The sequence below is a fragment of the Euleptes europaea genome, chromosome 12, assembly GCF_029931775.1.
Source record: "Euleptes europaea isolate rEulEur1 chromosome 12, rEulEur1.hap1, whole genome shotgun sequence".
Taxonomy (NCBI): domain Eukaryota; kingdom Metazoa; phylum Chordata; class Lepidosauria; order Squamata; family Sphaerodactylidae; genus Euleptes; species Euleptes europaea.
The window spans coordinates 70,587,526-70,605,880 of record NC_079323.1 but is presented as its reverse complement, the minus strand read 5'-3'; the positions used below and the strand labels follow the sequence as shown (position 1 = coordinate 70,605,880).

At 46.5% G+C, this 18,355-nt stretch overlaps 1 protein-coding gene across 4 annotated transcripts in view; it reads right to left on the bottom strand.

Annotated features, from left to right (window-relative positions):
- Window positions 1-7,946: 7,946 nt before the first annotated feature.
- Window positions 7,947-18,355, bottom strand: part of BCOR (BCL6 corepressor) — a 67,507-nt gene continuing 57,098 nt past the window's right edge. For all 4 annotated transcript variants that reach the window (XM_056858124.1, XM_056858126.1, XM_056858127.1 and 1 more), the window contains one exon: window positions 7,947-8,368. In XM_056858124.1, coding sequence (XP_056714102.1) covers window positions 8,080-8,368 — 289 coding nt within the window. In that variant the 3' untranslated portion in view covers window positions 7,947-8,079. The remainder of the gene's footprint in view (window positions 8,369-18,355) is intronic.

Sequence of the window (18,355 nt, the reverse complement as noted above, 5' to 3'; positions counted from 1 at the left end):
TCTGACACCGGGTTGTCACACTGGAAGGAATTCCCCCTTGGGAGCTGCACTTCCACAACTAGGCATAAAGATCCAAAAACCCAGAGAATTGGGGTAAGGTGTCTCGAGGCCTGACCCCACTCGCCAATGGATCCTCATCCGGGAACAACAGTCGGTCCAGCTGCGGTTCCAAAAACTTCCCCACGAGGGACACTGCGTCACCGCCGACAGCTTCCGCATCGGTAGTTCTAGCCCTGGCGGATCATGCAAAAGCCTCCTCTATGAACCGCTGGCCATCCTCCTCAAGCCGCTTGGCTTCCTTGGCGGCGGCTCACTCGGCCTCCAGGGCGGCGATCTGTTTGGCTTCCCCTCGGTCGTACTGCTCGGCCTCCTCCCAGGCACGTTGATCAGCTGCCAGCCTGGCGAGGCGTTCGGCCTCCTCCAGGGCAAGCCATTCCTCCGCCTGCTGCAGGAGCAGGTCTCGGAGGTCTTCCTCCGATGCACTTGACATGGTGAATCGGCACTGCTCTCAGTCAATGGTTGAAGGAAAATAAAAAAAGGAGGATTAGCAGCCTAATGTCAGGCTCAGGCGTCTGCCCCTAGCATCGCAAAGCAAACTCATCCAGGCAAGCGACTCTGAAGCAGTAAGACTTTATTAGGAGCAAAAAGGCAAATAAAAGACCTGTCAAGGGACAAAGCAAGGCTGCTAATGGCACTACATGGGTAGAATACATGGTTAAAAACACTCCAGCCAGAGAAAGTAAAACAAAGTGAAACAATTCTAAGATAACAGTTCCCAGGGCAAGGTAGGCAACACAACAGCTGTGGATAGCAGGACAAGTGAATAACAGGATGAGAAACTATGCATATAGTTTGTGGCATGTGAACCAAGAACTTGAACTGAAGCCAGAACCTGGCCTGCTCATGCCAAGAGCCCTTCTTCAGGTGACTTTAGTCAGGACCTGACACATATGTTGCAATGGTGAAGAACAAATTTGGAAAAGGACCTCAAATTTTGTTTACTGATATACCAACAACTGAGTATACCAACAATGAATTTCAGAGGTACCTTGAATCAGAAGGAATTTTAAATGCAAGACCTGTAATGCAAGACCTAGGCACAATGGTCTGACCGAAAGATTCAATAGAAGTTTGATTGAAAGTGCAAAATGTCAACTTATGCAAGCTAAATTACCTGAGACATGTTGGGGTGAATATGTTAACAGCAGCTTATCTATACAACAGATCAGTTTGCAGAACCATTCATATGAGCCCATTTGAAAAATGGTATGGAAGGAAGCCTGGGCTAAGACACCTAAAGGCATTTGGTGCGCATATGTATGCGTACATTCCCAAAGAAAAATGGGACAAGCTACATCCCACCACAGAATTTAGCATTTTGGTTGGAAACAATGAATTTTCAAAAGGCTACAGAATCCTAAACCCAAAGACGCTCAGTGTACAAATAAGCAATGCCGTATTATATTTTGATGAAAGAAATGTGCTGAATTCCATTGATGATGAAAGCTCCATTACTCCAGCTATCAGCAAAGAAGCGGAAATGATTCCCTTTTCAGCATGGGAGCTAAGACTGCCTGCTGTGATCGAATGTCAGTCGGGAATGATCCCAGAGGAGGGACCAGCAGATGTGAGCAGTCCTGAAGTTGAGAAAGAGGAGGAGATTTTACCTACCATAAGAAAGTCTAGTAGGAGCAACAAAGGCATACCAGCAGAGAAACTTACATATTATACTGAAACACAAAGTCAAATTGAGCCTCTAAGCTGGGAAGAAATGTTAGTTACCCAGCAGTGAAAGAGATAAATGGTTGGACGCAGTGCAAGAGGAAATTGGTTCACTACAAAAGAACGAAACATGGACTTTAACCAAATTACCCCAAGGTAGAAAACCTGTAGGATGCAAATGGGTTTTCAAAATAAAAAGGAATACAGATGGAAGTGTGAACAAATATAAAGCAAGACTTGTTGCTAAGGGATTTACCCAAAAATATGAGACTGACTATATAGAGACTTACTCTGCAGTTATTGGATGTACAGCGATACACACTTTAAAGAGTATAGCAGCAACCAGAAACATGCATATACTCCAACTTGACATGAAAACAGTTTTCTTAAATGGAGAACTATCAGAAGAGATCTACATGGAAGTTCCACCTGGACTAAAAGATTCTTTTACTAATCAACAAGTTTGCAAACTTCAGAAAAGATTGTATGGACTAAAGCAGTTGGCCAGAGACTGGAATCATAAACTGACAACACTGTCAAGGATTCAAACAAGGAAATACAGAAAAATGTTTGTTCAGTAGAAAGAAAAATGGACAATACGAATATATACTTACATTTGTAGATGATACCCTGATATGTTGTGAAACAGAATAAGCAGCAAAGGAAATAGCTGACAAACTAAACAAATCAGTGGAAATAAAATTGCTTGGAGAAATGAAAAGCTATCTTGGTATGGAAACTGAAAGAACTGCAAATGGTGGATATGTCATCAGTCAAAAACATAAAATTCTTGAATTTCTCCAATTTATGAACATGTCACAATGCAAGCCAAAGAGCACCCCACTTGATCCAGCATACCAGAAGCTAGAAGGGAGAGAACCATTAAACAATAATCATAAATATAAAGAAGCAATTGGAAAACATTTATACCTAAGCAATATTTCCAGATGCAGCACTTGGAATTCTAAGCAGAAGAATCAGCTCACCAACTAAGTGTGATTGGAAAGCAATAACGCATCTAACAAGGTACTTGAAGTTAAAGATAACACCAAGTAAGGAACCATGACTGACTAGATACATGGATGCAGATTGGGGCGGAGATATAGAAGACAGTAAGTCAACAAGTGGATATCCATTTTACTATGGGGATAATTTAATCAGCTGGACTAGTCAAAAGCAGCAAATTGTAGCAAACACGACAACAGAAGCTGAATGTATTGCAGCTAGCAGTGCATGTATAGAATCGGAAGAACTCATAGAACTATTACACGATTTTGATCAAACTGAAACGACACCTTTCCTTTCCTTTATCCTTTATTCCATTCTTTATGCTCGTGGACCAACAGGTCATAAGCAAAACAAATTCAATACATTCCATAATACATAAATAACCAAACATACAAAATATAATATCTAAAAAGTACAGTTACAAGGAGGTATCATTAAAAAGCATAGATAAAAATTTTGCTACGGCGAGGGTTACATTTGGATCAGTATCAGCCAATAACTTCACAACTATATCTTGCTTTAGGGCAGGTCCCCACCTCTGAATGTGTATTGTGATCCATTTGTCTCTGGCGAGATCATGCTTTTTACAATCTACAAAAAAAAATGCCAGTGTCAAAACTCCTTGATCCACAATCACAAAGTCATTCGAAAAAGGGGACCCCTGAAAATCTGCCTGCTAACTCCCCCAATGGCAGTGCATTTAATCTGGCCTTAGAGAAAAGCACTCTGTATTTGGGAACAGTTAAAAATTTACAATAAGCAGGTAGAATCTTTGGAATGGGGAGGCCCAGCACTCTAGATCTAACTAATTTACATGCAGAGGGATATTCCATTTGCTTAAAAACCTCAAGGGACAAATTCAGTCTCTGCAATCTATCCTCAACTAATTTTTGCCCTGAACTCTGAAAGCCATCTTTAGCCAGTAAATGCAAATAGCACCCCTCTGAGGAATAAAGAATTTTTAAAGTAAAGATAAATGTTGCAATCCAAGCTTTGGCTTCAAATTCCAAACAAATTGCTGGACCAGAAATACATGTGGGCAAGTTGGACATGGAGTGTAAAAAAGAAATTAAGCAGGAATCATTCTTTTCATTAACTTTGGCAATAGCCAAAGGTATACCAAATAATAATAACGGCTGCCTTAAACACCTGGATAGCAGCTGGTATATAACTGCCTCCTGTGGATCGAAAAAAATCTCAGGAGGGCTGCTGAGTGCACAGATGCTAGCTTCATGGCAGCAGTCATATGGCCTGTCCAGGACATATTATAGGAAAAAGATGCCCAGGTAGCGAAATTTATTAACCTGCTCAATTAAGTGGCCATCCATATTCCATGAAAAAATTACAAAATACTACAACCTTAGTCTTTTGGTAATTTATTTCTAAGGGCTTTTGGGAGCAATAAAATGCAAACGCACTTAGTAGACATCTTAAACCCACACGAGATCGTGAAAGCAACACAGCATCATCTGCATAGGACAAATTTGAAACAGGTGTCTGGGACAAGTGAGGAGGGTGAAAATGTTCACCCACTGAAACTAGACCTGTTATCATGTTTGAAGATAACCAAGCGTGCATTGCATTGTTGAATAGTGAAAATGCCAGAAAAGGAAAGAAACGTCTTAGACTCAAAATTGACTCAGTGAAAGATAAGCAACAAAAGGGGCTTATCGATGTAAAATATTGTACATCAAAAGAGATGGTGGCTGACATATTAACAAAACCACTTAACAGACATCAGTTTGAGTATTTGTGTGATAAGTTATGTTTGCATGCCTGACAATGACTAAAACTCAAAAAGGGGTTTGTTGGGAATTAGTCTACAAGTTTTGTCTCGTCCAGGATTACAAAAAGAATTAAATGTTTGTGATTTGTTTACATTGACTCAGGGGGAGCCGGTTCCTCCGTGATTTTGCAGCCCCGGGCACAGGAGGGGTGGGTGGCCGCCTGCCGCGTGGTCTCTTCCTTGGTTCCGCAATCGCAGGCATGGGAAGGATGACCGGCTGTCTGCCACTTTGATCCCCCAGTAGTGCTGCACTCATGGCCTCAGAGGGGTTGTGCAGGCATCTGCTGCGTCTGATCCTTGGCCTTGGTGTGTTCTCGGCCACGGGAAGCTTGTGTGGCCGTCTGCCATGCCATAGAGATCACGTGGTCCTCAGGGGGTGAGGAACCCATCGGCGCCGGTCTCCTTCTCTGCCATTTCTCTCCAGCCATCTGTGCTTGCTGTGGGGAGTAGGGACTGCAGCCTCCCATCTGTTCCTCCAGGCGAGACTTCCTCATTCTCTCACTCACCCTGGGCCGAAGGGGGGGCAGTGAGAAGCGTAGGTGAGGACTGTGCATTCCTCGTTGGTTGCTTTTGCGAAGCAATCGCAGCTACTGCCTTCCCTGTGGGAGGCAGGAAAGAAGCTGAAGAGGGCAGGCGATTCTGGGCAGGACAGGAAGTAAATTTCAAATCAAATCAAACCTTTATTGGCATAAATCTTTTAAATACTATATTCAATTATTATTATAATACAATCTTTGAACAGTAAGATACCAATAACCTAGTTAAAACCTCTGAGTCTTAAAGTGCTATATATTCAGTGATTAAAATACAATCATTGAACAATAGGATATCAATAAATTGGTTAAAACCTCTAACTCTTAAAGTGCTATATAATCAGTTTGATAGAATTTGACTCTGTGGGGGGAGCTTGGCGCAGCGCCCCTAGAGAGGTTTCCAAGAATCTTGCTACCATCAATGTTGTGTGCGCATTACTGTCTTTTAATAGGTAGCACACTAGGGCCCCATCTGTTTGGGTTGGGCTATCCTTGAGTAATGGAATCAGGAATTTTTCCCGCGGGAGTGCATAAAGATCGCAGTGTACCACAGGAAGGGGAATCACCCCATCTCTCCAGATGCCTTCCCCCTCAGAGTGAGAATGAAAACCTCTAACCCATTAGCTACCTTTGTTTCAATTAGCTACATTTGCATTTCACAGTTTTGGCTTATGCTTAAACAAGAATGTCTACCTCTAACAGGACAATCCTAAGCAAAGTTAGGGACTTCAGTAGACTTAGAAGGGTGTAACTCTGCTTAGCGTTGTAAATTGTCAGACTGAGGGCGATTTCAAAAGCAGTACTTGGAAAAATATTTATATCCTGCTTTTCCCCATGGCTGAAGGCAGATTATAATCTCAAATTTAAAATATAAAATAAAATCCTCAAATACCCCCCTAAAAATTCCTGCAGTCTAGACCCCACTGAAAACCCTGTCAAACAAAATACTCCTTCAGCACCTCAAAAATCCCTCTAAAAACCATACCCCCATAGAGTATGTTCCATAGGGTAGGATCTATGACAGAGAACGCACAGTTTCTAGTTTCCAAGTGGAGGGAAAGCTAGCCGGTGGTAGCCTGAAGACTACCACTTGCCTATGGCCCTTTAGACAGGTGGGTCCTAGGCTGTACAGGGCTTTAAATATCAAAACCAATACTTTTAATTGAACTCAGAGAGACTGCTTGTGTTATTTATACAACTTCATTTCTTTGCCTATATTTTGAATTCTACATTTACTTCAAATCTCCTTCATAAATCTCTAAACATAATGTCAAGCCCTGGACCAAGGGACAAAGCCTACCTTGCAGGATATCTATTCTACATGTAAATCCTTAAAATAAAACCTGGGATATCTACAGATCTCTAAAATGATTTTAAGGTAACTCATCCCAGGAAGATTTTCCCACTCAAAAATATGACTTGGAAGTTGAGAGCTTTCACAGACTAGATTCATAAAGCAACAGCCTTTTTTTAATTAATTCAATGCTAAGGTTTGAAATGTGCTGGATGTAGCTCAAAACAAAATTCTGTGCCAGTGCTTCATCATTCTTAATGCTTCTGTAGCACAACTGAGTGTGTGGTCACAAGGTAGTTTTGTGTGTGTAAAGTGCCATCAAGTCGCAGCCGACGTGTGGCGACCCCTTTTGTTGGGGTTTTCATGGCAAGAGCCTAACAGAGGTGGTTTGCCAGTGCCTTCCTCTGCACAGCAACCCTGGTATTCCTTGGTGGTCTCCCATCCAAATACTAACCAGGGCTGACCCTGCTTAGCTTCTGAGATCTGACAAGATCAGGCTAGCCTGGGCCATCTAGGTAGTTTTAGAAGACTAAAAATGCCTGCTTGTATTAGTAGTAATTACTTTGGCAGACGACGCTAGAACAATCAAAACATCTGCATGATATGATCCGTACATGTGTCTTTGGGTACATAACAATAACCTTGAGGTTAGATTAAGGTCATCCCATTAATGCGTGCAATACACACACAGAGCTCTGTACCTATGCATAGCTTTGCATGACTGCGGGGCGGGGGGTGATGCAGGAGGACAAGCTTAGTACAGGAACTCCTTACATATATGGACAGATGGATGCCCAGAAACACTTATGGCTCATGAATAAAACCAATTATTTCTATATTGTTTTCTCAATAGTTTTATTGCCTTTAAGAATTTTTTTTGTAAAATATAAATACAAAGGCAGAAGAATTTACTTACAAAGTTAAAACACGGATCTCAAACATAAACACACAATTCAGAAAAAATTAGCTTCTGTACAGTTTTAAGGAACTTCAACATAGGTTAGTTTTCCAATATTTTACAGGGTACAGAAAAAATAGTTCAAAGTCTTCTTTTAAATAAAGAGCATCAACAGTTTGAATGAATATGAATATATATATATATATATATATATATATATATATATATATATATATATATATATATATATATATATATATATATATATTCCAGTTTGCCTTGTGAAAAACTAAATTTCACATCTTTTAAATTAAGGTACAAAAGTTCACACAATTAGGTGATGCACATGGATATGGTTTTAATTTATACTACAAGCTATTGAATTATATTCAATAGTGTTTACCTGACCAAAGCAGGCAATTTTGTAAACAAAACAAAAATATATATTGAAGTGCCTTACCAAATACAATCTCCCAAGCCAACCACACGACTTAGATCACATCACCTATAACAGTTGTGTCCTGTATAATCAGTGCTTTGTGTGAAGCAAAGCCATTTTCATAGTTTCAAAAAAAAGTCCCAAGTAAAAACGAATTTATACCAAACTTTGTGTGCATTAAAAGGAACATTATATAACAATCTGTAAAAACTTTGTGAAGTCTCTAAAAAAAAAATCTTCCAAAAGTCCACTGGTCTGGAATTTTTATATATATAATATATGCATATAAAGGAAAGATATCTTATTTAACAGTATTTTTATTTACAGAAACAACTGCATTAACACATATACACATAGGAATAACATTACAGAGAACTATACATTAAGTGGCCTGGTGGTTCACCAATGAATATCAGAATCATCGTCTGGATGCAACCATTCAAGTGAAGCTCCAAGCAATGTCCGTAACTCACGTGTAAATTCAACCAAGTCCAGCAGTTCCTTGCTTTCCGGGTTGAAAGTTTCTAAATCTTTTTTGCAAGAGAACAGCTGACTCAAAGAAACCTGTTTGACAAATTCTGCTTCCATGATGCTGACAACTTCCATGCTTGGAAAAGTGCAGCGAAATATCCGAGGTGATATTTTCAGTCTCTTTGCTACATCAGAAAGCAATAACCAGTTTCGCGGTCTATGAATTAAAGAAGAGAAAGAGACTCAGATGACTAGCAAAATCATTATAATTATTTCAATCATTACAATTATGTCAGTAACAACTTTACAAAAGTGGTCATATGCCATTTGTCATATCTGTATCAACAATCACACTTTAGACAAAGGGATTACAAAGGGCCTCGCATATATACACAGTTAGATACACAGGCATAAACTATGGAGGAGGGCTGAGGGGCTCGAGCTGGGGGGCTGAGCTCCCACGGGCAACCAGTACCTACATGAGGGGCTCAGTTACATGAGGGGCCAGCTGAAGCACACTCCTGTCCTACCTTTATAAGAACATAAGAAAGGCCCTGCTGGATCAGACCCAGGCCCATCAAGTCCAGCAGTCTGTTCACACAGTGCCCAACCAGGTGCCTCTAGGAAGCCAAGAACAAAACGAGTGCAGCAGCACCATCCTGCCTGTGTCCCACCGCACCCAAAATAATAAGCATGCTCCTCTGATACAAGAGAGAACAGGCATGGAGCATGACTAATATCCATTCTAACTAACAGCCATGAATACCCCTTTCCTCCATGAACATGTCCACTCCCCTCTTAAAGCCCTCCAAGCTGGCAGCCATCACCACATCCTGGGGCAGGGAGTTCCACAATTTAACTATGCGTTGTGTGAAAAAATACTTCCTTTTATGTTTTGAATCTCTCACCCTCCAGCTTTAGCAGATGACGCCGCCTTCTAGTATTATGGGAGAGGGAGAAAAACGTCTCCCTGTCCACTCTCTCCAAACCATGCATAATTTTATAGACCTCTATCAGTTGCTCTAGACCCCTAATCATTTTGGTTGCTCTTTTCTGCACCTTCTCAAGCTCTGTAATATCCTTTTTTAGGTGTGGTGACCTGAACTGTACACAGTATTCCAAGTGCGGTCTCACCATAGATTTGTACAAGGCCAGTATGATATCAGCAGTTTTATTCTCTATTCGTCTAATTATGGCCAGGATGGAATTTGCCTTTTTTACAGCAGCCAAACACTGGGTTGAAATCTTCATTGAGTGATCCACTACCACCCCAAGATCCCTTTCTTGGTCTGTCGCTGCCAGCACAGATCCCATCAGTGTATATGTGAAGTTGGGATTTTTTGTCCCAATATGCATCACTTTACACTTACTCACATTGAATCTCATTTGCCATTTTAATGCCCATTCTGTAGAGATCCTTCTGGAGCTCTTCACAGTCCGATTTTGTTTTAACCACCCTAAATAATTTGGTGTCATCTGCAAACTTGGCTACTTCATGGTTTAACCCCAACTCCAGGTCATGGATGAACAGGTTGAAAAGCACCGGTCCCAACACTGATCCCTGAGGCACCCCACTGCTCACATCCCGCCACTGTGAGAACTGACCATTGATTCCTACTCTCTGCTTCCTATTTTTCAATCCATAAGAGGACTTGTCCTCTTATCCCATGACTATGAAGTTTGCTTAGCAGTCTTTGGTGGGGGACTTTGTCAAAAACTTTTTGGAAATCCAAATACACAATGTCCACAGGCTCATTCCTGTCCACATGCTTATTGATGCTTTCAAAAAACTCTAATAGGTTAGTGAGACAGGACCTATCCTTACAGAAGCCATGTTGGGTTTTGCCCAGCAGACCTTGCCCTTCTATATGCTTGACAATTCTATCTTTAATAATGCTTTCCACTAATTTACCCGGAACAGACATTAAGCTAACTGGCCTGTAATTTCCTGGGTCCCCCCTGGAACCTTTTTTTATAAATGGGTGTTACATTGGCCATTTTCCAGTCCTCTGGTACAGAGGCTGATCGAAGGGACATATTACATATATTTGTTAAAAGTTCAGCAATTTCCCATTTGAGTTCTTGAAGAACTCTAGGATGAATACCGTCTGGTGCCTGTGACTTGTTAGTTTGCAGTTTGTCTAGACCCGTGTTGGCGAACCTATGGCACGCGTGCCATTTCCGGCACGCGTCACTCTTTCTGCCGGCACGCCTGGCTTGCCGCGGCTCAGCTGCTCCTCGCCCCTCCCTCGCTGAGCTGAGGCCGTGACTTAGCTCGTCCTGCAAGTCGCTGGCCTTTCCAGCTCTGCCCCGCCCACCTCCACTGTAGCCTCCCGGGTGCCTCGTGGTTCCCAGGAGTTTTTTTGGTCCGAGGCAGGAGCTGCCTGCCTGCCTGACGCCTCCGGAGGCCCTCCCACGCCCGGCAGCAGCTCGGCTGCACTTGGTGCTCCCCGGTACCTACTCGTGAGTTGCCTCCCTACTCATGAGTCGCCTGCCCCACGGAGCGTGCTTGCGCCTCCCCGAGCCCTCCCACCAGGGCGTCCGCCTGCCAAGAGAGAGAGAGAGAGCTGCTGCAGCGGTTTGAGTGGTAAAGCTCAAATGGCTGGGGGGGGGGAATCAGCCTCCGTTTGCATAGTCTGGGTTTTGGGGGGGTGTCGTTTGCTGGTGGAGTTTGCAAGTGGGAGAGGGAAGGGTCTGCTTCAGCCAGAGGGGGTGGGGGGGATCAGCCTCCGTTTGCATAGTCTGGGTTTTTGGGGGAATGTCGTTTGCCGGTGGAGTTTGCAGGTGCGAGAGGGAAGGGTCTGCTTCAGCATGCCAAATGCAAACTTTTACCTTTCAATAAAAAGTTGTTTGTATCATTGAAAGCTCTGTTATTGTGTTTTTCTTTTAAGGCAAAAGATGTTAATGTATGCGTTGTTTTTTCTAAACTAAAACCTCAGTGTTCAGTTTAAATTGCCGCATTGGCACTCGGCGATAAATAAGTGGGTTTTGGGTTGCAGTTTGGGCACTCGGTCTCTAAAAGGTTCGCCATCACTGGTCTAGACGTTCTAGGACTTCCTGCCTTGTTACCACTATTTGCCTCAGTTCCTCATTTTCCCCTCTCCAAAATCTCTGTTCAGGAGAAGGAATCTGCCCTGTATCTTCAACAGTGAAGACAGATAAGAAGAATTCATTTAGTTTTTCAGCAATCGCTTTATCCTCCCTTAGAGTTCCTTTACTTCCATTGTCAACCAATGGTCCAACCGCTTCCCTAGCTGGTTTCCTTCTCCTAATATACTTAAAGAATTTCTTATTGTTTGTTTTGATGTGTTTAGCAATATGCCCCTCAAAATCTTTTTTGCATCTCTAATCTGCTTGCATTTCCTTTGTGCAAGTTTGTGTTTGCTTCTGTTCGCCTCGTTTGGGCAAACCTTCCAGTCTCTGAAGGAAGACTTTTTTTCTCTAATTCTTCCTGTTGTATCATATTACAATTTCCAGGATTCTTTGGGGCTTTGTTCCTGTTTGCTAGTATGTATTTGTGTGTTTATTAAGAATTTATACACTGTCTTAAAATACCTGTTCCTATGGCCCAAACAAAGGATCTTGCCACTGAACTCTGCAGGTTTGTTTTCACACACTACTTCAGCCATGGGCACCCGCATGGCTCCACAATATGCCAACTTTTTCATGGCAGATCTAGAACAGTGTTTTCTGAACTCCTGCCCATTGGCACTTCTCCTTTACTTGAGATTAACTGGTGACATTTTCTTTGTCTGGACTAATGGCAAAGAAGCCCTCAAAAGATTTCATCAGGCTTTCAACAACTTCCACCCCATTATCAATCTAACTATGAATTTCTCTGAACAAGAAATAAATTTCCTGGACACCACAGTACAGATCCACGAGGGACACACAAGCACCACATTATACTGGAAACCGACAAATCAGCAAACATATCCATAAACATATCCAGGTACCACCCCAGCCATATCAAACAGTCCATTGTCTATAGCAGGGGTGGGGAACCTTTTTTCTGCCAAGGGCCATTTGGATATTTATAACATCATTCGTGGGCCATACAGAATTATCAATGTAAAAATTAGCCGACCAAGCCCCAAGCAGGCAGCTGCCCCAGATGACCCCCCCCCATTGCAGGCAAGCAGGCAGGCATCCAACCAGTGGCCCAGAGCAGCGATTCAAAGATTTATTTTGGGAGGTCAGTGATTTCAGTAAGGGACGCGCAAGTTTGGAATACATGACAGGGGGAGTGTGGGTACATTTATAGGGCTGATACAATAGGGTTACAGGAACAAAGAGACAATGTAGTTGTTTCCTGCCGGTAACGACTTAAGTAAAACTGAAACAGAAACAATCATGAACAATCAGTGGAGGAGATGGCCGAGCTCTCGGCTTTGTGCGGGGGACCAGATATCAGATCGAAGATTTACATGGGCAGGTCCCAATGCAATTGTAAATCCCTGGCCGGAGCTCGTGTGCAAAACGGGGGGGGGGGGGGAAGGAGTGCCTGGAGAACTCCATTTTGTTTGCAGGGAAACCATCTTGTTTGAGGACGGAGCTGTCAGAAGCCCTATCTGATATTCCGCCTCTCCAAAGACCCCCTCCCCGGGTTCCCAGGCTTGTCGGGACAACTCCGATGGAACTCGGTGATCACATGTTCTGCTGCAACCCACTCATCGTGACTCAAGTTCAAATGTTTCCAGTGTACCAGGTACTCCAGCAGACCCCTCCGCAGCCTGGAGTCCAGGACCCTAGAAACGTGAAACACGGGGTGTACCCCCTGCAGAGTCTTGGGGAGGTCCAGTTCAGCAGTGACCTCATTGATTACTCGGGATATAGTAAACGGACCCACGTACTTTAGGCAAAGTTTTCTACAAGGACGGAGGGAGTTTAAGTTCTTGGTGGAAAGGTACACCTTTTCCCCTACCACAAGATCCCACTGAGGCGCTCTGTGTTTGTCAGCCTGCGCCTTGTACCATTCCTTAGCCTGGTCCAACTGTTTAACAAGTCCCGGCCAAGTATTTCTGACGGTGTTAGACAAAGCAGATACCTCCGGAGGGTTGCCTCCCGGTGGGAGGGGGACCGCCCCCAAAGGGTTGAATTCCATCCCATAGACAGTCTTAAAGGGACTCTGTCCAGTAGCAGAGTGCACAGAGTTGTTATAGGCGTACTCCGCCAGGGGCAACAGATCGACCCAATTATCCTGGTGATAATTGGTGAAGCAGCGCAAGTAGCATTCAACGACAGCATTCACCCTCTCCGTCTGCCCATCCGTCTGGGGGTGATAGGCTGACGATAAACCTTATTGTACCCCAACAATTCCCAAAAACGCCTGCCAGAATTTAGACAGGAACACCGAGCCTTTGTCGCTCACGATCTTCCGGGGAAAACCGTGCAGACGGAAGATCTGTTGAACAAATAGGCGGGCCAACTTGTGGGCTGAGGGCAACCCCTCGCACAGAATAAGGTGGATCTGCTTAGAAAACAGGTCCGTGATCACCCAAAGCATGGTTTTCCCCTGGCTAGGGGGAAGATTGGTCACAAAGTCCATACCAATCACCCGCCAGGGGGCCTCCGGGGTCTCCAGAGGTTTCAGCAGTCCAGGGGGCTTTCCCATAAGACGTTTATTGGTAGCACACGTTGGGAAGGACCTTACAAAACCATCGATGTCCTGGCGCATCCCTGGCCACCAAAAGCGCCGCCTTACCAGGTGTAGGGTTTTAACGAACCCAAAGTGACCCCCCCGTCTTGGAGCTGTGGCTCCATTCTAGCACCTCCCGGCGAAGCTTCTGGGGAACATAAGTATTTCCTTCCGGGGTCCCAGTCTCTTCCAGCCCTCCCCTCGTTCCTTGTGAAGAACCTTCTCCCACCTGGTCCTTGCGGCAGTGGGCAGATCTCCAGGGACCCCCTGGGAACGGGGGATCGTGAGTCTCCCTCTGCGGGAGGACTGGAGGAGGCCGAGAACCCGCTGGCCGGGTCTGGGCCCGGGTCTGAACCCCTAGGGGACGGGTGGCACCGCTCGTGCTGCCTTGTGGAAGAACCGGGGCAGGTGAGGGGGGCGCCGCTCGGGCTTGGGCCCGGGTCAGAACTCCTGCACTTGCCCACTCCGTGTCCAAGCCCAGGTGTTCTGGGGTAAAAAGGGACCCAAGCGGCCGCTCGACTCTGCAGTCGTACTGCGGCATGCGGGAGAGACCGTCTGCCAGGCAATTCTCCCTCCTGGGAACATGCTTAATGGTGAAGCGGAATCTAGAAAAGAAATCCGCCCACCTCAGCTGCTTGGCCGAGAGCCTCCTCTGCCCCAAGATGGCCTCGAGGTTCCGGTGGTCCATCCAAACCTCGAACGGCACTGTCGCCCCCTCTAAGAACTGGCGCCAAACCGTGAGGGCATGTTTGATAGCTATGGCCTCTTTCTCCCCAATCGGCCAGTTGAGCTCGGCCCCAGAGAATTTCTTGGAAAAGTAAGCGCTGGGTCTGAGCCTCCCCTGAGCGTCCTTTTGCAGAAGTGCTCCCCCCCATTGCCTTGTCAGAAGCGTCTACTTGCAGGACGAAAGGCTGAGAACAGCCGGGGTGAGCTAGAACGGGCTTAGACGTGAACCGGCTCTTAAGCAAGTCAAACGCTGCCTGGCAGCGGTCGTCCCACGCCACCTGGTAGTTAGCGGCCGTGGCCGCCTGACCCCTCCCCTTGGTCTTAAGGAGGTCCATGATCAGGAGGGCTATCTCAGCAAAATCCAGGATGAATCCCCGATAGAAATTTGCGAAGCCCAGAAATTGCCGAACTTGCTTACGGGTTCGGGGGGGGGGGTTCCCCGTCTCGGACCGCCTGGACCTTCTTAGGGTCCATGATTAACCCATTGGAAGACACTACAAACCCAAGGAAAGCAAGCTTGTCCTGATTAAAGGCACACCTGGACAGTTTGGCGTATAGATGGTGCTCCCTCAGTCGGCGCAGTACCTCCCGCACCAACATCCGGTGTTCCTCCGGATCCCGAGAATAGATTAAAATGTCATCCAAGTACATGATGACCCCCTGAAACAATAAATCATGTAAAATTTTGTTGATGAGTTGCATGAAGCAGGACGGAGCTCCAGACAACCCGAACGGCATCACGTTAAACTCAACAGACCAAAACAACATGAGAAGGCTGTCTTCGCCTCATCCCCCTCCTTAATCCGGACCCGGTAATCCGCCAGGTCCAGTTTCAAAAATACCCTGCCTTCCTGTAACTGACTGAGGAGGTCAGGGATGAGGGGGATGGGATACGCATTCTTTTCAGTCACTGCATTGAGACCCCTGTAGTCTACACACAACCGGAGGTCCGAAGTCCCCTTCTTTACAAAGAAGCAAGGTGAGGAAAATGCAGCCTTGGACGGACGGATGAACCCCCTAGCAAGATTCTTTTCCAGAACCTCCTGCAACACAGTCTTTTCCAGGGGGCTCATGGGGTAAACCCGGGCCTTGGAGGGCTTCATGTCTGCAGTGAGCTCAATGGCACAGTCCGTAGTGCGGTGAGGGGGTAGTAAGTCAGTCCTTCCCCTCAAATACGTCCATAAAGTCCTGATACTCCGGGGGTAGTGTCACGGGGGTCGCTGTTGCGGCAGTCACCCTCCCCCCCATCGGGTATGTCCTCCCGGCAATGCCACCGGCATTGTGGAGACTCAAATACTATTTGACGCTGCGCCCAGTCAATGCTGGGGTTGTGACCCGCCAGCCAGTTGCTTCCCAGAACCACTGGGTAAGTGATCCCAGGAGCAATGGTAAGGCTGATCTGCTCCCAGTGATCACCCACCCCCAACAATACTGGGTCAGAGCGCAAATGAACGGGGCCCCCAGTAGGTCGCTCCCGTCCATCTGGTGGAAACGCAAGGGCTGATCCAACTCCACAGCCCCCAACTGCAGTCGGTCAAACACACCCTGGTCTATTAAAGTCCTGGAGCAGCCAGAGTCCAAAATGCCCACTACTGCAATTGGATCCCCTCCCCGGGGATTCTTTAACACCACTGGCACCAGTAGAGTCTCTACCTGGTCACTCACCCAGGTCGGAACCGGCTCGTTGTCTTGCAAGGCAGCCTCCTGTGCCAGTTCAATCACAGGAAGCTTTCTTCGTTTTTTGCCGGTGAGGCTTCTCCGGAGCAGCAGCGATGTTCACACGGAGTAGGCTCCAGGTCTGCGCTTAGAGCCGCCGCGCCGGGTGGGTGTTCCCTCTGCTCTCCTTCGGTCTGGAACTCGAGGGTCGGTCGGGATCGCTCTGTCTGCCGTCTGTCCAGGGGATCCGTTTTTACACTTTGCTGCGAAGTGTCCCATTCTCCTGCAACGCAAGCAGGCCCCCTCTTTGAAACGACGCACCTTCACTTCCGAGAACCTGCCTCGGTTCCCCTCGCCATGGTGAGCCCCCACCGCGGCATTCCCCCTGGTTGAGCCTCTGGGGGGGGGTTCCCTCCCCGGGCAATCCTTTGCAAACTGCAAGGTAAGCTTACGGTGATCCACTTGCCCTGCCAGCCGGATCCAGCCCTCCACTGTTTCAGGGTCGCCCAGAGTCAGGCAGCCCTCCAACACTTCCCATCGCAGTCCCTCGCGAACGTGTTGGACCTTGGTGGCCTCGCTCCACTCCCTTACTTTGCACGCCAGGGACTGGAAATTTTGGGCATATTCCAGTACTGTACAGGACCCTTGCCTCAATTTGCGCATGGCGATCTTGGCCCTCTCCGCCCGGTACGGGTCCTCAAACCGGCGGTGCAGGGCTTCCAGGAAACCATTGAGGGAGCGCAAAAGTCTGGGATTAACTTCTGTTGCTGTTACTGCCCACTCCACCGCCTCCTTCTCCAGAAGTCCGATGGCGTACCGAACTCGGGCTTCCTCGGAGGGGAAAGTCTCACCCTGGTCCTTCATGAAGCCAGAAAGTTGTAGTAAGAAGTGGGGTAATAGGGCGCAGGTTCCATCAAAGGAGATCCTCAGGTCCCAGGGGGCTGTGCGTGGAGGATGAACGAGGGGGGAGGTCGTAGCGACGATGGACGATCGGAGTCCTCGCACCGTTCCTGCTAGCGCCGTCATCTCCCTCCTTAGGATCCCCAGCTGGTCCTGAAGCTCCCGGTTCTGCCGAGTCAGGTCGTGGTTCTGCTCCTGCAGAAGACGGCGTTCCTCTTCTCGGGGGCATGGGGTTGAGGTGACTGCAGCTCGGCCTCGGAGCGGTTCCTCGTCCCTGGAGTACAGGTCCTCCAGCAGGCCTCGATATAGGAGATTGAAGTTTGGCCCCGTGGTTGATTGGTGGACGTACTGTCCGGCGATCCGCGGTGCCCCCTCTGCAAGCTCTGCGGGGCACCTTCCTGGGGTTACTTCCTCCCGGCTTGGATCTGCTCCTCTCAGGGCTGCTTCCTCCCAGGGCAGGACTGCTCCCTGCTGTTCCAACAGGCAGAGGCATTCGTACCACCGGATCAGTTCGGCAGATTGGGTCGAACTGGGGAACATCTTTCCCATGAACTAACTAGTAGAAAATAAAAAAGATGGATTCCAACCTAATGTCAGGCTTCAGCAAATTCACAGCGTTTCAGGCAATAGACCTTCAATCCAGGCAGAGCAGCGATTCAAAGATTTATTTCAGAAAGTCAGTGATTTCAGTAAGAGACGCGCAAGTTTGGAATACATGACAGGGGGAGTGTGGATACATTTATAGGGCTGATACAATAGGGTTACAGGAACAAAGAGACAATGTAGTTGTTTCCTGCCGGTAACGACTTAAGTAAAACTGAAACAGAAACAATCATGAACAATCAGTGGAGGAGATGGCCGAGCTCTCGGCTTTGTGCGCGGGACCCGATATCAGATCGAAGATTTACATGGGCGGGTCCCAATGCAATTGTAAATCTCTGGCCGGAGCTCGTGTGAAAAACGGGGGGGGGGGAGGAGTGCACGGAGAACTCCATTTTGTTTGCGGGGAAACCATCTTGTTTGAGGACGGAGCTGTCAGAAGCCCTATCTGACACATCTGCTCCAACCCCTCAGACAGACATACTCACTTAAAGGAGCTACAGAGAGGATTTTTGCAACTACAATATCCTGTTGATATGGTAAAAAAGATTATTGGAAAGTCCAGAATGATACCCAGGCCCAGCTTGCTACAAGACAAACCCAAAGAAAATGACAATAGAACACAGCTCACAACTCAAACCAGTCCAACATATTATTAATGACCTACAACCAATGCTGAATTGT